This window comes from Littorina saxatilis, linkage group LG1 (assembly GCF_037325665.1).
Source record: "Littorina saxatilis isolate snail1 linkage group LG1, US_GU_Lsax_2.0, whole genome shotgun sequence".
Taxonomy (NCBI): Eukaryota; Metazoa; Mollusca; class Gastropoda; order Littorinimorpha; family Littorinidae; genus Littorina; species Littorina saxatilis.
Genome location: NC_090245.1, coordinates 16,093,663 through 16,117,799, shown reverse-complemented (window position 1 = coordinate 16,117,799; position 24,137 = coordinate 16,093,663). Strand labels below are relative to the sequence as shown.

The following is a 24,137-nucleotide window of genomic DNA, read 5'->3' as shown; positions in this document are numbered from 1 at the left end:
TATTACGGCCAGTTAGGGGCTCCGCTCATATATGTAACTTCAGCAGGACAAACGACGCACTGCAGATTATCCCAGCCCGCTACACGTTGCATGAAAGGAAAACAGGCCAAATACTCGTCATAATCCCTATCGCAGCATCAATAATAGGCAGTGCGTCGTCTGTGTCCCTGAAACTGCGCAGGTATATTCTGCCCATTAGAATGTATCGACATTGAGAGAAGTTTTGTATTCACTCTTTTGTTTCTTCGCTTGACTCACTCTTATCCATAACAACGTTCACATGTTTAGCCTCAAGTCCAATCGCATCTCTCAGTTTCTATCGCTTCATATTTCTTTGCTAGTATCGGCAACTGTTTATATTTTAGTCTGCCTTACTTTTACTGAGCGGCCAACACTACAACATCATTATGTTGACACGTTTCAACAAATATCCTGCGTGTGTTTCAGGCCCAAAATGGAGTCTCCCTGGGTGACGACCTTGACCGTACTACTGACCTTGCTGCTGACTTTGACGTCCTGCGCTACCCAGACCGCAGACATCATCAATACGACATTGGGGCCCATCCAGGGGTTACGGAAGACCGTCAAAGGGCGAGATGTGGACGTGTACTACGGCATCCCCTTCGCCAAGCCCCCTGTGGGAGATCTGCGCTTCAAGCATCCGGTTCCAGCAGTCCCGTGGACTGAGGTGAAGATGACGGACACCAAGCCCAACTCCTGCCACCAGAGTGAGGACGTGGCCTTCAACAAGTTTCGCGGCGTAGACATGTGGAACCCCAACACGCCCGTCAGCGAGGACTGCCTATACATCAACCTGTGGGTTCCCCGCGGGGCCGGCTCTCCGCCCCGCGCCACCATGGTGTGGATTTTTGGCGGAGGGTTCTGGGCTGGGACTTCTACCTTGGACGTGTACGACGGGTCCAACCTGGCGTCCACCGAGAATGTGGTAGTGGCGTCCATGAACTACCGTCTCGGGGCTCTGGGGTTCCTCTACACGGGCACGGAGGAGGCGCCGGGCAACCAGGGCTTGCTGGACCAGGTTCTTGCCCTCCGCTGGGTGCACGAAAACGTGGTCAACTTCGGCGCCACTCCTGAAACCATCACCATCTTCGGCGAGAGCGCCGGCGCTGTGTCCGTAGGCTTCCACCTGATGTCTCCGTTGTCCATGAACTTTTTTTCCCGCGCCATCATGCAGAGCAGCAGCCCCACCGTTAACTGGGGCGTCTTCCCCGAGGCCAAGGCGACACTCCGCACCCGGAACCTGGCGTCCATCATGGGCTGTCCCTCAAGCCCTGCCGACGCTATGACGGAGTGTATGCGGCGTGTGAACGCTCAAAACCTTACAGACAGCATGTGGAGCGTTACCTCTCAGTACTTCGACATGCCCCTAGGTCCCGTGGTGGACGACTACTTCCTGATGGATGAGCCCATGGAACTGCTGAAAAGAGGCGAAGTCAAAGACACTCAGGTGATCGTAGGGGCCAACAAGGACGAAGGAATGTACTGGCTTATTTACGGCTTCGCGCAACAGTTCCCTCTGAACAACTCGGGCAGCATGTCCCGCGCTGACTTCGAGACGGTGGCGCGAAGGATCAACTTTGTGGGCGACGACAAGCAAACGGACGCCCTGATTTACGAGTATTACGACGGCGTGGTGCCCACCCTCAGAGACTCATACCGCGACGTGGCGGACGATATGAGTGGGGACGACCTGTTCATCTGTCCCGTGGTGTCCTTCGCCGCGCTGTACGCCGGCCTCAGGCCCAGCCACAGCGTGTACATGTACTCCTTTGAGCACCGTCTGTCCAACAACCCCTGGCCGGCCTGGATGGGCGTGCTGCACGGCTACGAGATAGAGGCCATGTTCGCCCTGCCCCTCCCGGCAAACTACACGCCAGGGGAAGAGGCCCTTGCCTCCAGGATCACTGGGTATTGGACGCGCTTTGCACAGTTTGGGTGAGTCTGTTGCTTGGTGCAAGTTGATGCTAGTACTGTAACGTGACAGGCATGATTACTGGGTACTGGACGCGCTTTCCACAGTTTTGATGAGTCTGTTGCTTGGTTCAAGTTGATGCTTGTACAGTTGAGTCGGTTGCTTGGTGCAAGTTGATGCTTGTACAGTTGAGTCTGTTGCTTGGTGCAAGTTGATGCTAGTACTGTAACGTGACAGGCATGATTACTGGGTACTGGACGCGCTTTGCACAGTTTGGGTGAGTCTGTTGCTTGGTGCAAGTTGATGATTGTACAGTTTGGGTGAGTCTGTTGCTTGGTGCAAGTTGATGATTGTACAGTTTGGGTAAGTTTGTTGCTTGGTGCAAGTTGACGATTGTACAGTTTGGGTGAGTCTGTTGCTTGGTGCAAGTTGACGATTGTACAGTTTGGGTGAGTCTGTTGCTTGGTGCAAGTTGACGATTGTACAGTTTGGGTGAGTCTGTTGCTTGGTGCAAGTTGATGCTTGCACAGTTGAGTCTGTTGCTTGGGGAAAGTTGGTGCTTGCACAGTTTGGGTGAGTCTGTTGCTTGGTGAAGTTTAAATGCTAGTATGGTAACGTGACAGACATGATTACTGGTTTCTGGACGCGCTTTGCAGTTTGGGTGAGTCTGTTGCTTGGTGCAAGTTGATGATTGTACAGTTTGGGTGAGTCGGTTGCTTGATGAAAGTTAATGCTTGCACAGTTTGGGTGAGTCTGTTGCTTGGTGAAGTTTAAATGCTAGTACGGTAACGTGACAGACATGATTATTTGTGAGTTTCCTGAATTGAAATTGTTCAATTCTCTGCGCAGCTTTTGGTGAGTTGCCAGGGATTGCTTTGTGAAAGTTTAAATGCTACTACGTTAACGTGATACTGATAGACATGATTATTGGTGTGTTTCCTATATTGAAATTGTCTAATGCTCTCGTAGTTTTTGGTGAGTTGATTGCTTCGTGAAAGTTTAAATGCTAGTACAGTAAAGTGACAGACACACGGGTGAGTTGCCTGTAATGAAATTATCCAACGCTCTGCGCAGTTATGCAGAGTTGATTGTTCGGTGAAAGTTTAAATGCTAGTACACTAAACTGACAGGTGAGTTGATTGTGACTGCGTTGTCGTCTGGTTGTACCGGTCTAGCGTTGACCTGCAGTGTGGCCAAGACGTGTAGGATCTGTTTATTGTCTAGCGTTGACCTGCAGTGTGGCCAAGACGTGTAGGATCTGTTTGTTGTCTAGCATTGACCTGCAGTGTGGCCAAGACGTGTAGGATCTGGTTGTTGTCTAGCGTTGACCTGCAGTGTGGCCAAGACGTGTAGGATCTGTTTGTTGTCTAGCGTTGACCTGCAGTGTGGCCAGGTCGTGTAGGATCTGTTTGTTGTCTAGCGTTGACCTGCAGTGTGGCCAAGACGTGTAGGATCTGTTTGTTGTCTAGCGTTGACCTGCAGTGTGGCCAAGACGTGTAGGATCTGTTTTTTGTCTAGCGTTGACCTGCAGTGTGGCCAAGACGTGTAGGATCTGTTTGTTGTCTAGCGTTGACCTGCAGTGTGGCCAAGACGTGTAGGATCTGTTTGTTGTCTAGCGTTGACCTGCAGTGTGGCCAAGACGTGTAGGATCTGTTTGTTGTCTAGCGTTGACCTGCAGTGTGGCCAAGACGTGTAGGATCTGTTTTTTGTCTAGCGTTGACCTGCAGTGTGGCCAAGACGTGTAGGATCTGTTTGTTGTCTAGCGTTGACCTGCAGTGTGGCCAGGTCGTGTAGGATCTGTTTGTTGTCTAGCGTTGACCTGCAGTGTGGCCAGGTCGTGTAGGATCTGTTTGTTGTCTAGCGTTGACCTGCAGTGTGGCCAAGACGTGTAGGATCTGTTTGTTGTCTAGCGTTGACCTGCAGTGTGGCCAGGTCGTGTAGGATTTGTTTGTTGTCAGGCGTTGCCAATTTAAAGCAGTGTGAACTGACTGAGTAGGTGATGCTCGACAACAAAAGGCTCCAATACCTTTCTTCTTCTTTTGCGTTCCCGAGCTTTTCACTCTTTTTCTCAACTTACGGGTTGCCACATCGTTTTTACCCTGCCAAGTGGGCAAAACGACGTTGTCTTCGAGTTAAACTTAATTACAAAACCATGTCTTCATCAAGAGTTATCAGCTGTGTTGCAGGTCGTCTGGTCGTTAAGCTAAAGAGGTAAGCAGAACTTCCTTGAAAAGGAAAGTGATCTGGGATCAATGCAAGAACTAGTACAGTGACAGCTGTGGATATTAGAAGACCGAGAGAGAGAGCTAGAGAAGGTTAGACGGACATACCGACAGACAGACTGACAGAGAGAAAGAGGAAAATAGAGAGAGAGAGAGAGAGAGAGAGAGGAGAGAGAGAGAGAGAGAGAGAGAGAGAGAGAGAGAGAGAGAGAGAGAGAGAGAGAGAGAGAGAGAGAGAGAGAGAGAGAGAGAGAGAGAGAGAGAGAGAGAGAGAGAGAGAGAGAGAGAGAGAGAGAGAGAGAGAGAGAAGGTCATGTGTATTCTAGTTACAAAACCCGAAAGAGAAACTGCCCGGCTACAGGAAAAACATTCCTCTATACAGGCGCACACAAAAATCGATGATTTACGATTTGATACATGGCCCGAATCAGTCGAAAAGATGTTACTCACTAATGAAGCATGCTAGGATTCCAACCGCCACGCGGCTAACTCCCGCTCGTAAAACAGAAAGCAAATCGACCATACCCTTTTAACCCCCCCCCCCCCCCCCCCCAAAAAAAAAAAAACAGAACGAAAAAAACGTCCGGTTTTAAATTATCAGTGTTGTTGCTTTTGTTTTTTTGTTTTTGTGTGGTTTTTAAGGGGGATGTGTAAAAAAATTCGGGCAATATATAGACACAGCTCAAGCGCAATTGTTAATATATCCCAGGTTTACCTCCACCCGTCTCGTACTAAATGCCCGGAGCGAATCAACCGGTACCTGTCATTCGAACGAGTAAGGCCAGAAAAAAGATATGTTGGTTTAAGGTAACCCGACCGACCCTATTTTTTCCCGCCGACCCTAAAACCTTTTTTTTCATTTCTCAAAAAAACAACCATACCGAGACTCAGGGAAGTAACCTCCTTTAATTTAAAATCGACTAAATTTTAAAAAAAACTTTTTTTTCAAAAGCCGACCTACCGACCCTATCTTTTTTGGTCACGTTACCCTAAACCAAAATTTGTTTGCTGGCCTAACAAAGTAACACAGCAGCGAAACTGTATACATATAGATACCTTGCATCTTGCGTTAAACATCGTGTAAATCATCCTAGATCCGTCCAGGCTGTTTAGATGGAGCCTCTGCTTTCTGTGTACAGTGTAATTTTTTTAATTTTTTTTAATTTAATTTTTGGGGGCTGAATAAAATTCGTACCGACTCCTATGTCAACCTGTGAAAATAAGTCATAAAGCAATTCCCACTCAGCATAGATTTAGAAAGCTGCACTCGACGGTAAGACGCCGGCCTCCCAAGCGGAAGGTCGTTGGTTCGAATCCCGGCCGCTGCCGCCTGGTGGGTTAAGGGTGTAGATTTGTCCGATCTCCCAGGTCAACTTATGTGCAGACCTGCCAGTGCCTAATCCCCCTTCGTGTGTACACGCAAGCACAAGACCAAGTGCTCACGGAAAAGATCCTGTAATCCATGTCAGCGCTCGGTGGGTTATAGAAACACGAAAATACCCAGCATGCTTCCTCCAAAAGCGGCGTAAATGGCGGGGCAAAAACGGACATACACGTAAAAATCCACTTGTGCAAAAACACGAGTGAACGTGGGAGTTTCAGCCCATGAACGCAGAAAAAGAAGAAGAAGAGCTAGAGCACTTACAAGTCTTAGCTGTATGCTGTAGATGTTTAGTGTGTTTCCAAAGGGAACGGATATCTTGAACCCGTGTAAACGCTAAGACAGATTTTTGAGGCGGTTTACAACGGGGGTTTACAAGGGAAGGAAAGGCAGCTTTAAACGAGAAGAAGAACAAGACAATGAACGCGAAGATAAAAAAAGAAGAGTAAAATGAAAAAACCTAGACCGTCCAGAATGCAGTGAGGGATATTGCAGAGAAAACCAACATCAGGTTTCAACTGGATGAAAACAGGCGGAAAAGCAATCCTGGCGTAATGCAATAAGCGACTTGGTGCCGTGGCCAGCAGGAAGAGAGAGGGATTAAAATGGTGACAACAACGTAAACGAGAACTCCTTTACGCCATGTCAGTCTTGAAATGAAAAGTAGTCAATCGCGTTGCGGTTTACATGGCTGCACTAACCCAAGGGTTCGCTTCCTTAAAATAAAGAAAAGACGAAAAAAAAGACTCTCTCTCTCTCTCTCTCTCTCTCTCTCTCTCTCTCTCTCTCTCTCTCTCTCTCTCTCTCTCTCTCTCTCTCTCCCTCTCTCTCTCTGCGTCTTGCCAGAACTATGGTCCCCCTTTGCTCTTTCATGACATCAGACTACTGATGTCACAGAGCGCTCAGAACGTTGTCACGTGAAACACCCCAAAGGAGCCCGCATGACTAACCGACTTCTCTCACGTTGCAAGTCAGGACCATTGTTCCGTTGTTCTTTCAGACCGCTGACGTCACAAAGCGTTGTCGTGTGAACCATCCATGACTAGGAAGGGGTCTGATTTTATTCAGTCTCGCTGCATGACGTCAGAACCATGGGTCTCCTTGATCTTTCTTCCAACTGATTCCACATATCGTGCAGGATTGTATCATGTAAAACACGCTGGAAAAGCCGGTGTCACGAACTGAAAACTGCCTGAACAATCCTTCTCATTGCGGTCAATGCGCATGCGCTAAAATGGGGAGATTAATCAGGTCGTGAACAACCTAACCCTAACCCTTACCCTAATCCTAACCCTAACCCTAACCAATGGTTCGTTCGGTCAAAGGGTCGCATTTTTTAAGTCCAAGATTGGCGCATGTGCATTGACCGCAATGAGAAGGATTGTTCAGCAGAGGTTTCAGTTCGTGACACCGGCATGACCAGAAAATGTGACCGACTTCTTTGTTTAACTGCATGACGTCAGGGGTACCGGTGTAACACGAGAAAATTACTCCCACGAGATTTTTACTCCGGAGTAAACAGTCGTACGAAAAAGTTACTCCCTTTACGAAAAAAGCACTCCCCCATTGCACGAGAAAATTACTCCCCAAGACTGAGTTCCGAGTAAACATTTCGTTCAAAAATGCTACTCCCCTGACGAATAAATAACGAATAAATTACTTCACCCCAACACGAGCAATTTAACCTCCCATGCCAGGTGTACGAAATTTTTACTCCCTTGTCCCCTGTTAGTCTTGGTGGTCGTGGTGGAAGGGGTGGAACTTGAGGAGGGTAGCGCGACATTCGTGTGCGCAAGATCACTTATTGGCATTATCCCTTCGCCCGCAACCCCTTTTTTGCGTACGAGATTTTTACTGGAAGTAAAAAAAATGGGGAGTAAAAATTTCGTGGAGGGAGTAATTTTTTCGTGCCTTGGGGAGTTCTTTTCTCGTACGAAAAGTGTACTCGGAGTAAGAATTTCGTACGAAATATTTACTCCGGAGTAAATTTTTCGTGGAGTAAAAATTTCGTGTTACACCGGGTATGTGTCCGCCTGATCTTTCATCCAACTGATGCCACAAATATTGCAGGACGTTGTCATGTGGAACACGCTGGAAAAGCCGGCATGACTGGAACAGGACCTGATTTCTCTGTCTATCTGCATGATCTCAGAGGCAAGGGTCCACTTGATCTTTCTTCCAACTGATGCCACATATCGTGCAGGACGTTGTCATGTGAAACACGCTGGAGGGGCCAGCATGACTAGGAAAGGAGCCTGACTTTTCTCAGATTTGCTGCATAATGTCATAGCATATTGGGTATCCTTGCTTTTTCTGATGCCACAGATCGTGCAGGACGTTGTCATGTGAACACGCTGGAGGGGCCAGCATGACTAGGAAAGGAGCCTAATTTCTCTCAGACTCGCTGCATAATGTCAGCAGCATATTGGGTATCCTTGCGTTTTCTGATGCTACAGATCGTACAGGACGTTATCATGTGAAACACTCTGGAGGGGTCAGCATGACTAGAAAAGGAGCCTGACTTCTAGTTCTCTCAGTCTCGCTGCATGATGTCAGAACCATGGATCCCCTTAGCTCCCCAAGGATCGGCCTGCTACTCAGACACTTCGATTTTCTCACGTTTTCTAATGTCGGCTGTTCCCTTCGCCCTCACGTTGCCTCGCCTGCCTCCACTATTGACGCGGCGTTTTAACTAATTACACGATGTTTCCCCTCCTGCCCACTGGGTCAGCTGCTCTTCCCCGGTACGCACGTGTGCAATTTGCTCGTGCCGTCAAGTTGGCCGAGTTACAAGGTCTTCCTTTTAGTGTGTGTTGCCCCGCAAATATTGGAAAAATCCGTAGCAGTTGAATTTGGTCACAATAACATTGGAAGTGCAGGTGGTGTTTTTTCTTCTTTTTCTTTCAGTCTTTGCTTATGTAGTTATGAAGTTCATGGTGGATTTTCGATCGATGATGAACGACACTGCCATGATGGCAACTGTATTGAAGAGAACAGAAAGATTGTCAAGTGCGTCTTATGAGTGCTTGTTCTTACTATGGACCCCTTTCCATTTTTCGGTTTTAGTTTAGTTTTCTTTCAAGAATAAGAAAATTGGGAAAATAAGAAAATTGGGTCTGTTGGGGTTAAACGAACAATTCAACAATTGTTTCTTTGGTACGGCGATAACAACAATAAGAACATCGATGATGACGACGACGGCGATATAGTGATAATCAATACAGTATGATAATAATACTGACAGTGACGATGACGCTGACGTCGATGACAATATAATAACGAAAATCCTCACTGGCATCGAAGGATGGGAACTGCAAACAGATAACAATTTCTTACTTTTTGATGATGCTGCGATAATCACACTGAACTATGTGTTTATTCCAGGGACCCGAACGCTAACAACGAGACGTGGCCCAACATGACAACCCGAGGCTTGGAGTACCTCAAGATGACTGCCAAGGGAGACACAATTCACCAAGGACTGAGGCACCGTCAGTGCAGCTTCCGGAAAAGGATCCTTCCGCTCCTGGAACAGGGTACTATTTGCTGTGGCGGAGGGCCCTCCGCCTTGCCATCAAGCTCATGCAACCGCGTATGTTCGGCCGACATGTAACCGCATCACCGCCCGCTTTTCACTGACCTAGTACTACCACGCGTGCGTCGTGCGCACTGATTCACGTGGCGGGCTGCCTTTGCCGTGCTGTCCGGATTGGTCATGTGACTACTATTGACCAATAATAACGCTTACAAAAACTAAAGTGCTAAACAACAACGTGACTGTGGGTGAGATTAACAAAGTTTTAAAAAAAATATTAAAAAAATGTTGTACTCACCAATACAAGTACAGCACATACAATACTAAATAAAATGTTCGGTTATGGAAGCTTCTTTGGGACTAACAAACAAACACAAAGGGAAACCAAAAGAAAATGCAGCACGGAACGAAAAAGGTATGAACAGAAGATGGAGGGGAAACAAAAAAGGGAAGGAACTCTAGAAAAAGAAAGAAATTAAAGGGGAGAGAAAATTTAAAAAAAAAACTTCATACAAGGTGACTAAGCAACGTTTGCTTTTGGCTTGCTTTCACTGAAAGTCAATGTGATGGTATATATACTTCACTTTAGGTAACACCACGATAGTCGAGACTAACAAAGATGTGTTGATTCTTTGGTACCGCTTCACTAACTTTGTAGTTCTGTACTCTTACTAGCCTGCATGTTTGTACAAAAGCGACAATTGTAAACCACGTCACGTCCTCCTGTATGTTGACGTGACTTTCTTTCCTCATTTTGAAATTAACTTCTCAAAAGTTTTGAAGTTTAATTTTTTGGTGTGCGGACCTGGTCGACGGGTGGATGTGTGTTTCTTTGACAATTGTCGCTTTGCTAGCACCTAACCCATTTAGCCCTGTGAATATGGTGTTTGTGATTCCTAACAATGGTGATTGTGATTCCTAACACTGCTCATAAAATGATTGATTTCATGCTATACTCTTCAACTGCTGACATTGATACATTATAATATACAGTATTTGGTTTAAAAAGTGACTAAGGTTTGAATTTCTTTGTGATAGCAAGTACGATTGATGAAAGTTCATTCTTATTTCTAAATAAAAAAAATACTCATCGTTTTGGCACAGCTGCCTAATTGCTAACAAAAATTGCGATATATCTTTCAGACAAGATTGTTTTTCAATGATGAACGCTACTTCTAAGTCGTTGGTCCTTATAATGCTTCATACATGCTTCTTGGGGACTAATATGTTTTTGATACAAAAAGCATTTACTACTGAGTGGTGAGTATTTTGAGATGTTCATGAACTTTGTTTTCCATTGTGAATACACTCGCTGTACAAAACTTTTGCTGGACACAAACTCCTCTTTTTCTTGCGGTAATATTACGAAGGTAAGTCGGCCGTTGTTGGTTTCTCGTGTCCCTTGATCCTAGTTGGTTATTCGGGCCTACTTCAAATTAGTTTCCTTTCTATATTACGAAGCTAGAAAACAATTGTGTTCAAGGAAGGGGGTTAAGAAACATACGTTGAAGACTTCCTGCCATGGCGTTTGGAAGACAGCTTTCCCCAAGTCCCCTGGCATTCAGAAACTGTATATGAAGCAATAGCCATTTACAAACGCACAACAAACTATTTTTTGTAAACTGTAATATTGTTTTTATTAATGTATAGATAAAGTAGAGATAAAGTGGTACAGAGCTGCTGTTCCTAAGTGCCTTTAACTCCCTCGTTGCGGAATATGTGTGTGTGTGTGTGTGTTTGGGGGAGGGGGGGAGAGCGATGTGTAACGAGGGGAAAAAAACACACGACAGAAGACGAAAAGAAAACAGATGAGAAAAGACTAGGAGAGTAAAGAAAAGAAGAGAAGATGACAAATAAGACAGGACAAAAGCATGATTCAACTAACAGATTAAACTTTATGATCACTTCACTGATCTGCATATTTCACAAAAACCACCAACACCGCTCCAACCTGATTCATTCCAAGCACCCATTAGTTTCCCAAAAGTGGTCGTTAGCTCAGAGAATACTCGATTGAGATTTAACCTGGCTTACAAAGTATGCCCCCAAAATGCAAAGGGTTGGGTGGGTTTTATTCAACGCCATGTTCGCCCATTTCGTTATACGTCACCAAACACATATACGCACTCAATAACCAATATGTAAATTTAAAGATGAATCTGTTTGCCTATGTTTTTCTCGTAATTTCGTGTGCTACTTAAGTCTCATTTTTGAATCATGTAAATGCTGAATTAATCGAATTTGCGAGAAGAAGTACGTGTAACTCAAAACAAATGTTTCGTGTACCTGTGATTTTTTTCATGAAGTAAAATGTTGTATAGTCGAAGCATGCAATGTTTTGTCGTGCCATAATGGTTATGCCAGGAACATAATAACCAACAGCAACAAAACCTATCAAAGAATGCTCTGCTGTAATTGTCCTTGTGCAATAATAGATGTGTCAGGAATCTAGAAACCGACAACAGTAAAACAAATGTGCAATATTTTGTCCCAATGTTAAAGCAAATATTTCTGGAACCTTAGACAATACAATCTATCAAAGCATGCAATGTTTGTCCTTGTGCCATATTAGTGATGTCAAGTGTCCTTGAATCTTTGGTAATAGAATCTGTCAACGCATGCAGTGTCAGGATAATAATGTAAAGAGTGTAGGAACTTAAGACAATAACTATGAGTCAAAGCACAGGAGCTTGTATCAAAGAGCTGGTCGATTGAAGTATTCTGCTCCTTTATTCTTACTGTAGTATTACTACTGTTTTTCACTATTCAATCGACCGGCGCTCTGATACAAGGTCCTGTGGTCAAAGCATGCATGTTATTCCCGTTTGCCTTTACCAGCTATCAATGTGTCGGCCTTGTGCCATAATTAGAATGTCAAGAATACAAAAACATACGACAATAACAAATGCCAGAGCATTCAGTGTGTTGGCCTTGTGCCATAATGATAATGTCAAGAATCTAGAAACCTTAGGCGATATAATTCGTCAAAGCATGCAATGTTTTTTTCCATTGTGCCATAAATGATAATCATGATGTCAAGAAAATAAAAACCTGCGACAAAACGTCTGTCAAAGCATGCAATGATTTGTCACTGTAACATCACTATAATGTCATGAATATGTATATACATGTGAATTTAAAAGACTACAACATTGAAATGTCTCAAAGCATGCAGTGTCTTTCCCCTTGTGCAATGATGATTTTCAGTGCTTTAAAAATCAACGAAAATATTTCGAAACATTCCAAAGCATGCAATGTTTTGTCATTGTGCCATAATATAACTATACCAGGAATCTAAGACCGACTATATCATTCGTAAAAGCATTGAATGTTTTCCTACTTGGGTTTTAATTACAATGTCAGAAATCTCAAACCATCGACATTAAAAAAAAAATGTCAAAGCATGCAATGTTTTGTACTTTTGCCACACCAATGTTAAGAGTATATGGTAACCTTAAGAAGTAAAATTTCTGAGAGCATTCAATGTTTTGGTCTTGAACCTTAATGATAATGTCAAGAAAAAACTCATAATACAATCTATCAAAGCATGCGATGTGTTGTGTCACAATAATAATGTCAAGTATCTAAGAACTTACGAAAATAAATTACGAAAATAAAATGTATCGAAGCATGCAAATGTTTTTCCTCTTACCGTAATTATGTTTGGTAACCTAAATACCAACAACAATAAAATTTACATTACTCTGTTTTGTTTGTGTCCTGCATGTTTGTCACAACCAGATCCTCTGTATGTGTTGTGAAGTGGTTGTGAAACTTGATTACAAAGGTACTGGCCTTCTAGTCCGGTTGAACCCCTCTCATTAGACCGCAAAAATATCTAAGAAAGCAAGTTTTTAAAAAGCAGAAAGTCTTCAATCGGATGGTCCCAAAAGGGAGGTGCGACGACTGTGGTAGCAAATGCGTTCAGTCTAAACCTACTACTCCAGGAAACTTAGTCTTACTCATTGCATCAAGTTCTTCGTTGATTACAAACAGGCTACAAGGTGAGATCCGGAAATTGCATTTACGTTTTAACACTTGCACTGAATACAGAATTAATATCAGCGTATATAGGAATCTCTACAGAATTGAAGTTGAGAGTTGTTCAGCAATTGGAATGTATATTCCACAACTTACATACAAAGTGAGGTTGGCCCCAAAATTGAATCAAATGTTTTCTTTTGATATTTTGTCTCATCTGAGTAATGGGTGAGTCGTGTGAGTATTTGCTTTTCTTTAAAAAAAAAAAAAATCTTTTAAGAATTGATTATGCATAATCAGTTTGTCGCTTTTCGTGTGTGCCTACTTTTTACATTTAGTCAAGTTTAGACAAAGTATTTTAACATAGAGGGGGGAATCGAGACGAGGGTCGTGGTGTGTGTGTGTGTGTGTGTGTGTGTGTGTGTGTGTGTGTGTGTGTGTGTCTGTGTCTGTGTCTGTGTCTGTGTGTGTGTGTAGAGCGATTCAGACTAAACTACTGGGCCGATCTTTATGAAATTTGACATGAGAGTTCCTGGGTATGATATCCCCGGACGTTTTTTTCTTTTTTTCGATAAATACCTTTGATGACGTCATATCCGGCTTTTTGTAAAAGTTGAGGCGGCACTGTCACACCCTCATTTTTCAATTAAATTGATTGATATTTTGGCAAAGCAATTTTCGACGAAGGCCGGGGTTTGGTATTGCATTTCAGCTTGGTGGCTTAAAATCTAATGAGTGAGTTTGGTCATTAAAAATCGGAAACTTGTAATTAAAATTATTTTTTTATTAAACGATCCAAAAACAATTTCATCTTATTTTTCGTCATTTTCTGATTCCAAAAACATATACATATGTTATATTTGGATTAAAAACAATCTCTGTTAATTAAAAATATAAAAATTATGATCAAAATTAAATTTCCGAAATCGATTTAAAAACTATTTCATCTTATTCCTTGTCGGTTCCTGATTCCAAAAACATATAGATATGATATGTTTGGATTAAAAACACGCTCAGAAAGTTAAAACGAAGAGAGGTACAGTAAAGCGTGCTATGAAGCACAGCGCAACCGCTGCCGCGCCAAACAGGCTCGTCACTTTCACTGCCTTTTGCACTAGCTGCGGACTACGTTCAGTTTCATTCTGTGAGTTCCACAGCTTGACTAAATGTAGTAATTTCGCCTTACGCGACTTGTTTTTATTAGTAGTAGTACGAGCGCGAGAACCTGGACTTACAGAATACAGAAAAGACAATGTTCGGAAATAACTCTGTTGGTTTTGTATGGGTTGTGAAAGAGTCAATACCCTTGCTTTTTCTCGGACAAATACATTCACACGTGCTCCTCTCCACTCTGACACACCCCTGGCTAGTGATTGGCCCCTCCAATATTTGTCCAAGTAAAAGCAAGGGCATTCACTCTTTCACCCACACAAACCCGACAGGGTTATTTTTGGAATTCGTCTATTGAGTTAATATCACTAGAACGACAGTACCTTACAATCTAGATGCATGTTTGTTACAAGATATGTTGTTTTTTTAGTTCTTTTCTTTCAAGTTCGCTGGCGGTCTTCTATAGCTGGAAAGCAGTCATGAAAGGATATGTTCATGGTTGCTTGCAAAGTTGAAAAATATATTGGACAAATCAACAGACACGCAGTAATAGTATTTTCTTAATAGTATTTTCGTAAGTGTAGATATAGTTGCAGAGCTGTGTTTGTCTTTTCTAAAACAAAGCAACAAATGGTTGTACTTTTATTATTGTTAGGACAGCGCGCATGCACTGAACCCGTTTGTTTAAAGCACTAGCACACGATCCGTCTGAAACCGAAACCACACAGACAAGCAATTGAAGGAAAATACCGGAACGGTTAAAAGCCGCGAGAACATGGTTTGTCAGGTGTATAAAGAGCCTTTTTACATTTAGTCAAGGTTTGACTAAATGTTTTGACATAGAGGGGGGAATCGAGACGAGGGTCGTGGTGTGTGTGTGTGTCTGTGTCTGTGTCTGTGTGTGTGTGTGTGTGTAGAGCGATTCAGACTAAACTACTGGGCCGATCTTTATGAAATTTGACATGAGAGTTCCTGGGTATGATATCCCCGGACGTTTTTTTTCTTTTTTTCGATAAATACCTTTGATGACGTCATATCCGGCTTTTTGTAAAAGTTGAGGCGGCACTGTCACACCCTCATTTTTCAATTAAATTGATTGAAATTTTGGCAAAGCAATTTTCGACAAAGGCCGGGGTTTGGTATTGCATTTCAGCTTGGTGGCTTAAAAACTAATGAGTGAGTTTGGTCATTAAAAATCGGAAACTTCTAATTAAAATTATTTTTTTATTAAACGATCCAAAAACATTTTCATCTTATTCTTGTCATTTTCTGATTCCAAAAACATATACATATGTTATATTTGGATTAAAAACAAGCTCTGAAAATTAAAAATATAAAAATTATGATCAAAATTAAATTTTCGAAATCGTTTTAAAAACTATTTCATCTTAATCCTTGTCGGTTCCTGATTCCAAAAACATATAGATATGATATGTTTGGATTAAAAACACGCTCAGAAAGTTAAAACGAAGAGAGATACAGTAAAGCACAGCGCAATCGCTACCGCGCCAAACAGGCTCGTCACTTTCGCTGCCTTTTGCACTAGCGACGGACTATGTTCAGTTTCATTCTGTGAGTTCCACAGCTTGACTAAATGTAGTAATTTCGCCTTACGCGACTTGTTTTATATTCTATTCTCTATTCTATTTTATTTTAATCAAATTTACTTGTTGTGGTCGACTTAAACATCAGTGGGTTTTTTTCCGTTAGAATTAACTGGGTAGGTTTGTATCGCGTCATTCTTGTTATTTTTGCAGTCGGAGTCAAATAAACTTAAACGACACTTGCCACTTTAAGCAAAACATCTCAACACATCGACTTTAAGCAAAACATCTCAACACATCGACTTTAAGCAAAACATCTCAACACATCGACTTTAAGCAAAACATCTCAACACATCGACTTTAAGCAAAACATCTCAACACATCGACTTTAAGCAAAACATCTCAACACATCGACTTTAAGCGAAACATCTCAACAATCTACTTTAAACAAAACATCTCAACACATCCACTTTAAGCAAAACATCTCAACACATCCACTTTAAGCAAAACATCTCAACACATCCACTTTAAGCAAAACATCTCAACACATCGACTTTAAGCAAAACATCTCAACACATCGACTTTAAGCAAAACATCTCAACACATCGACTTTAAGCGAAACATCTCAACACATCGATTTTAAGCAAAACATCTCAACACATCGACTTTAAGCAAAACATCTCAACACATCGACTTTAAGCAAAACATCTCAACACATCGACTTTAAGCAAAACATATTAACACATCGACTTTAAGCAAAACATCTCAACACATCCATTTTAAGCAAAACATCTCAACACATCGACTTTAAGCAAAACATCTCAACACATCGACTTTAAGCAAAACATATCAACACATCCACTTTAAGCAAAATATCTTAACACATCCATTTTAAGCAAAACATCTCAACACATCCACTTTAAGCAAAACATCTCAACACATCGACTTTAAGCGAAACATCTCAACACATCGATTTTAAGCAAAACATCTCAACACATCGACTTTAAGCAAAACATCTCAACACATCGACTTTAAGCAAAACATCTCAACACATCGACTTTAAGCAAAACATCTCAACAATCTACTTTAAACAAAACATCTCAACACATCCACTTTAAGCAAAACATCTCAACACATCCACTTTAAGCAAAACATCTCAACACATCCACTTTAAGCAAAACATCTCAACACATCGACTTTAAGCAAAACATCTCAGCACATCGACTTTAAGCAAAACATCTCAACACATCGACTTTAAGCAAAACATCTCAACACATCCACTTTAAGTTTAAGCAAAACATCTCAACAATCTACTTTAAACAAAACATCTCAACACATCCACTTTAAGCAAAACATCTCAACACATCCACTTTAAGCAAAACATCTCAACACATCCACTTTAAGCAAAACATCTCAACACATCGACTTTAAGCAAAACATCTCAACACATCGACTTTAATTAAGCAAAACATCTCAACACATCGACTTTAAGCAAAACATCTCAACACATCGACTTTAAGCAAAACATCTCAACACATCGACTTTAAGCAAAACATCTCAACACATCGACTTTAAGCAAAACATCTCAACACATCCACTTTAAGCAAAACATCTCAACACATCCACTTTAAGCAAAACATCTCAACACATCGACTTTAAGCAAAACATCTCAGCACATCGACTTTCAAAAACAAATTCAAAGTAAAGGTTTTCGGCAAACCCAAATGCGATCTTCGCACGCGCCCCTAAGTTACATAAAAGAGACCCCGGGAAAGCACGTTCGTGACATAGACATTTTAATTTAAGCAAATTATATATATTGGCTCATGCATGATTCATCTCTCAGTAAGCTGATCCTTCCGTTCTTGATCCAAGAGTTACTTTTCTCGGGGATTTACTCTCTCTCTCCGTCGCGATATAACCTTCGTGGTTGAAGACGACGTTAAACACCAAATAAAGAAAGACTCTCTCTCTCTGTCTCTGTCTGTGTCTCTGTCTCTTTCTCTGTCTCTCTCTGTCTCTGTCTCTGTCTCTGTCTCTCTCTCTTTCTCTCTCTCTCTCTTTCTCTCTCTCCCCCCCACTCCCCCCCCCCCTCCACTCTCCAATTTAACACAACTTCCGAAATGTTTTAGTGTCAGTGGAACACGAAGCCAAGGAAAGGAGGGAGCCACTAGGAGCATATATATATCACGACTGTGAGCGAGAGTAATACCCCCCCCCCCCCCATTCCACACAACCGTTCTAGGTCCCGTTCCCGTACCGACCAAGGACGGCTGCCACAACAATGGAACGCTGCGCAAACGGCCGTTTTTGGCATCTTTGAGCAGCGTCTGACCATAGACGTGGCAGCCGTCCCCAGGACGGCTGGGAACAGAAGGAAGAACGGATGTGTGGAATGTGGGTATGACAACTCAGTGTGTGCGAGCGCTACCGTTGCGTTACCATTGTTTTAAGTTCCTTTAACGATCCAAGTGGTCCGTTACCGATGGGTTAAGGTTCCATTACCGTGGAATGGGGGTATTACGCGGAAGCGATTTCCGTCATGGAATAACAGGCCCAAATGCAATCAACTCTAGACCATACTTTGTCCTCAAGGAGAAAACAAGTCAAGTTTCCATAAGGGGAACCTTTGATAAACTACATGAAATTACTTTCCCCGATACGCTGGCATGCGACGTTTTACAGAAACACAAGGGTAAATGATGACTCGGGTATAAATACGGTCACAGTGTTAAACAAAATCCCTTAATAACGGCGGATTTCATACCCAGGCAAAACACGGCGCGGTACAAGGTACTGAATACAAGAAACCGGTGCCTTGGTACTCGACCTAATTCTCATTTCACTGGAGCGGCAAGAACAGCGCTTTTCTGCGATAGACCCGGTTAAGTACAGCCACAGTGTTGCATCAGTCTCTATTTCGCTGGGGTAGATGAAAACAGGCACAACTGATTGTTTAAGCAGGGTTTTCTCAAGCTAATTCGTGATTTTTTTTAGCTTGGCCGAACCATGTTGCCTCGTTTTGAATTATACGAGCAGTGTAGAGAAGTTCACCCCGAAGACCTACAGTTTGCTATTATGAGTAAGTTATAATGTGCTGGCTGTTAGAAAATGATAACGGACATGTCGAGAAAATGGATATCGACATGATCCGGTAGCCGAATAATTTTTACAGAGTCTGTCACATGTCTGTTATCATTTGCTTAAAGTCAGCATATTAGAAATAACAATTTTATTACCGGTGATTTGCAACAAAAATAATTTTTGAAGCTATCCCGCGATTTCGATTCCGCCATCTTGGCTATTCTGGTCACCAGGTAAACAGTGGGACGTTCAACATCCAGCACACTTTTAGATGTCACTTTAAAAAAAATACTACCTATATGAGCTGCTGGTGTAAGCATCATCTTACTTCTTCGCCTCCAGTTCCTTCGTAGAATATTCCACATGTCTTTTACTCACCATTGATCTTGCACATATGTCTAAAACACGTGACATACATGTTGGGTCAAACAATCATGTTGTCTGCTGCTGACACTCAATGAGAGTGGCTTCCCTTTAAGCTTTACCACTTGTTGCGATTCGGTGTCCCTCCTACCGACATTATTACTTTATTTTAATTGTAAAATTCAATAATGAAAAACTGCCATTAGGTGGGAAAATTCACCCTAATATTTGTCATTCAAAGTTTTGTTTTATTCTCCTCATTTTCAGCTTGATGAACAAAAAGCCTGGTGCCGCCTAGGCCGTTATAACAACTTGATTAGCGGGTCACCTTGAATCTGTCCTGATTGGTCAAATGGTTCATTAAAATGGTGATTAAGCCTTACACACAAGTAGCAACATGCAGCCTTATTCTTTGTGCCGCTCCAGTGGATTGTAAACTAGGTCGAGTACCAAGGCACCGGTTACTTGTATTCAGGACCTTATACCGCGCAGTATGTTGCACCTACCATCGGGACCTTGGTTATTAAGGAATTTTATTTTACACTGTGAGCGTATTTATACCCAGCTGCAGAAGCTATCTGTAAAATCCGCCGTAGGAAGGTAATGGGCACGAAAAACGGACGTGACGCGTCAACGTCGCAATAACTCGCTTAATTATTGTTTGTGCTCTGAGCACTGAATTCCCTCCCTTGCATAATAGACGTTTCAATACAATTTCTTTAGAGCACTTAATCGCCAGGTAGTAGTATCCCGGCTTTGATCATGGAAAATGTCAACGGCAGTTGATAAAATCAATGTGACACGAATGTAGATCTTATTCTTCTGCATGTTTTTTTCATGAATGGTTTCTTGTGTTCCAGACCCCACCACCAACCAATTAGCGTGCCAGACGAGCGGAAACACGGACAGGGCCCAGGCATCTCATCTCATCTTATATCCCACCGTTATCTCCATTTTATTGCTGCTGAACACGTAGCCGTAGCTTATTTTCCCCACCCCACCCCACTCCATCCCATCCTCTTTTGAACCTGATTTGAATTACTTTTAACTAGTTAACCCTTAGTTCCTATTTCATTCCTGATCTTTATAACGCTGCAGCACACATCTCAAGGAAACCGGAAGCAAGTTCACAAACCTATAGCCAAGACGTGTGTACAATTGCCTCTGAGCAATTACATTTGTTCTCTATCGAATGTTTGGTCAATCTGACGGAATCAACAAAAGATTCAATTTATCACATTGATCAGTCAGTCAATTTTACTGGACAAACGAACCAGTGCATGTTTATTTATTTATTTATTTATTAAGGAGATTTCTATAGCGCATAACTAAAAGCACTATGCGCTTTACAATATCACTAGGTATAAGCACACGCAAACATACTATACTCTGATTAAATAGAACTTAGCCTCAGTAACAAGACATACTAAGAACACTAAACATTTGAGTTCATACAAAAATAGTGAATTAAATTAAATACTGGACAAACGATTAAAATAAGCTTAAGGCCTACACCGACTACAATGGACTATTTCAAAATGATACAAAAATTTAGTTAACTATAAAAGGCAGTGCATAAAACTCCATAATCCTAAGAAGGTCGAACAAATAAAAAACATAAAAAAACTATTTAACTATAATTACTTCGTAAAAGATAATAAACATGGAATACAAAGCTGTAATTTTTAACAACAAATCTTCTGCGTGTATAGGATATTGCAACTTTGCCCTTCACGCCTACCCCCTCCCCCCCCCCCCAAAAAAAAAAACCCACACACACCCTTACACATTATCTCCCTCAATAATAGATGGTCGCTGACATAATATTATGACGGTCACCATTTACTTTGATAACAAGGTAGCAAGCTAAGTATAGGGGACGGGGAAGAATCCGGGAAGATAATTCTACTTGATATGGACCCCCATGACAACCTCATGTCCACATTATTTGTGTGCGTATGTGTGGTAATAAGTACACCCAGTAGGTAGACTTATTCATGTTCGCTCGCAACGATTATTTTCGCCCAATGAATCTGCGTGTGCAAGTGCGTTTTCCTTGTGCGTAAGTTCGTCTTCCTATTGATTTGTGTGCGGGGAAGAGAGAGAGAGAGAGACAGAGACAGAAAGACAAACGACAGACAGACAGACAGACAGACAGACAAAACGACGACAGACAGTCCAGATAGCGAGAGAATTTAACTGGTATTTTACAAACATGTTCATCTTTCTTTGTTCATGTATTTTGTGTGTGTGTGTGTGTGTGTGTGTGTGTGTGTGTGTGTGTGTGTGTGTGAGTGTGTGTGTGTGTGTGTGTGTGTGTGTGTGTGTGTGTGTGTGTGTGTGTGACAGAGAGAGTGAGAGAGAGTCTTAGATTTCTGTTGATGTGCACATTTATACATAATCAGCAAAAATATTCAGGTAGAAACTTTTGAAACATACCCTTGTTGAAAATCACGGCGTGTTATATTTTTTACACTTTTGTTAAGAAATATATGTCTACTGGTTATTTTGTGTATTGCATTTTGTATGCGTGTTAATTTTTCTCTGAAAATCACTTTCTCAGCGATTTCATTTTTATTTGACTGGAAATATTTAATGTTTCTACTGTTTTTCCACAAAAGATTTGGTTTAAGATGTCTATGTTTTGTACAGTTGTCACTTTCCAAATCACTGAGGTAATAGTGCTCATGTCAAAAGTGTAGTCGCCTTAGACATTGTGTGTTTACGAACAAAGTTTGTGTTGTGGAGACTTGAATAGTTTTTGACGTTGCAGCTTTCATGGAAAATCGTTCTTCCGCCTATTTAGAAAACACGTATCGCGCCAAAACAAGATGATTTATTTGTATTAGTAGTACTGCTTTTTGAATCTGCTTTTTAATGTTTCAAATCTTTTGACCACCCCCCCCCCTTTTTTTTTAAATCGCCGAAGAAAAGAAGCAATACAGATTCCAGATGGTTTAAAGCGATATAAAGGTAACGAGACATAATTGGTAGTGATACTGGTACTGCTGTTGTAAATGCACACACATAACCATTCGCTTTGAAATCGGGTGTAAGTAACCTGACGAGTGTTATAATTCAAATTTGCTACCGGGTAATAATCACCGGCTGGTATATGAAGAAGCATGTGACTGAAGAGCCGTACAAGAGAACATTTGCTTAGCAACAATCCCCTTCAAAATCAACACCCTCTCCCCCCCCCTCCTCCCCCAACCCCCTACGTTCCTCTCCCGCCGCCTACACTACAGCGTATAAGGTATTCTTCCGGCTCCAACGAAGGTTGACGTGTGCTTACGGCAGTAAAACCATAGTCTGGCATAGATCATGTTTTGAATTACAAGTTGTGTTTCGTTAGATTTCATTTACGTTTCTTGTTAGAATTCAAATGTGTTGCTTGAAAATAATTCAAGCCAAACTTTAGCACATTTTAGAAGACAGAAGTTTGATCATGTGTAATTGAAAAAAGGTACCTGCTGTAAGCTAATCTTTAGACTTTGCAAAGATGGATAAAGTTATTATAGCAACGAAAAGCTGACTGTGGTGAAGGTTGTTTGTAATCTACTGCTGCTGAATGTATGATCAAAATTAAGATATGGTTGTACAAGGTATCCATTTTATCTCAGGTATCATGCTTATTTACTCAGGAGAGATGCGTAACACTCTGTCAGTCTGTGTTGCAGTGTTGGCATCCCTGATGTTCCGTTTAGGATCGCGTTCAAAGCCAAGAATGTGCATATCCTCGAAAGAAACTCAGTCCACAGTACCTTTTGTTTAAACAAATAAAAACTGGATCCGAAGATATGCATCAGGTTCTGTTCTTAAAATGGATTAAAACTAACACAAACCTTTCGAATTCAGCACGAACAAGCCATAGGAAGTTGACAAAGCTAACCGAGGGAGCGGTTATTGTATAGTGCATGAAAGGGAGAAGCTCATTGTAGATCGTGGGTATTGTGTGAAATAAATTTCCTTCATAAAAATAGTTGGATGTTTGGTAAGTGCACCCACCGTTCGCATAAAATATCTTGATATACTACACTTAGCCTAGGGCTAAGAGAATGCTAATTACCAAACATTCAGGCAGTTTTGCACCCGAAAGGTCTAGAGGGAAAAAACACACAATACCGTTCAGAGACATCCTGCTTGCTGCCGCGCGAGCAGAGAACATTTTCCGTCTTTATCTTCACTGCCCTGGCTGCAAAACCCCTCCACGCGGAGGTGTTTTCGGACACGTCAGACACAGGGTGAATACAAAATGTGTCAAAAAGTAGTAGTGCAGTTGAGCTAACACGAAAAGTTTGACTTCTTTTTTTCTTTCACAAACAAAGACAGCCTTGTCTTTACCATTTTTCGGGTATCAGTTTATGATGCTAGACTGAGTTGCTACTGAACATAACAAAGCCTGCATCAGCGTCGGGTTTGTATTTCGTTTGTGGATATGCACTTTCGTGAATGGTGAACTTACAATCTTTGTTCGATCATCCAACAATCATCGTTATATTTGAAAATTCCCGGATACCAAAAGAATCGAATCAATGGCTGAACGTACGCCCGTGCCACCGTCTCGATCAACAAAATGTACTTCTAAGAACTTAACACCTCTCATAAGAAAATGTTTACATCTATCACCATTAAACATATGTGTGCGCGAAAAAGTTATTATATGTCGCATTTTGTAAATAAATCGTATGAAACCAGTGTGATGTTTTCTGATTTTTCTTCAGTCTTGATTCTGGAGCACAAGATTGTGGAGTGAATATGGTTGCTGAATCCAGAGAGGGTACAGTTGGTTATTGACTTATTTTGCCAACGCACACACACACACGCAGTAACTATGCCTGTGATGTCTAACTGACCTCTGTGATCATCTGTTGTGGAGTGAATCCAGAGAGGGTACAGTTGGTTCTTGACTTATTTTGCCAACACACACACACGCACGCACGCACGCACGCACACAAACACACACACACACACACATACACAC

General features: G+C 42.0%; 1 protein-coding gene across 8 annotated transcripts in view; it reads left to right on the top strand.

The window, feature by feature from the left end:
* LOC138962941 (acetylcholinesterase-like) overlaps nt 1-23,851 on the top strand; it is a 108,351-nt gene extending 84,500 nt beyond the window's left edge. For 7 of the 8 annotated variants that reach the window (XM_070334934.1, XM_070334924.1, XM_070334943.1 and 4 more), the window contains 3 exons: nt 448-1,956; nt 8,921-9,072; nt 20,014-23,851. In XM_070334934.1, the coding sequence (XP_070191035.1) occupies nt 455-1,956; nt 8,921-9,072; nt 20,014-20,129 (1,770 nt within the window). In that variant the 5' untranslated portion in view covers nt 448-454 and the 3' untranslated portion in view covers nt 20,130-23,851. Of the gene's footprint in view, nt 1-447; nt 1,957-8,920; nt 9,129-20,013 lie in introns of all 8 variants that reach the window. The other variant, XM_070334956.1, reaches the window with a different exon arrangement.
* The last annotated feature ends 286 nt before the right edge of the window (nt 23,852-24,137 follow it).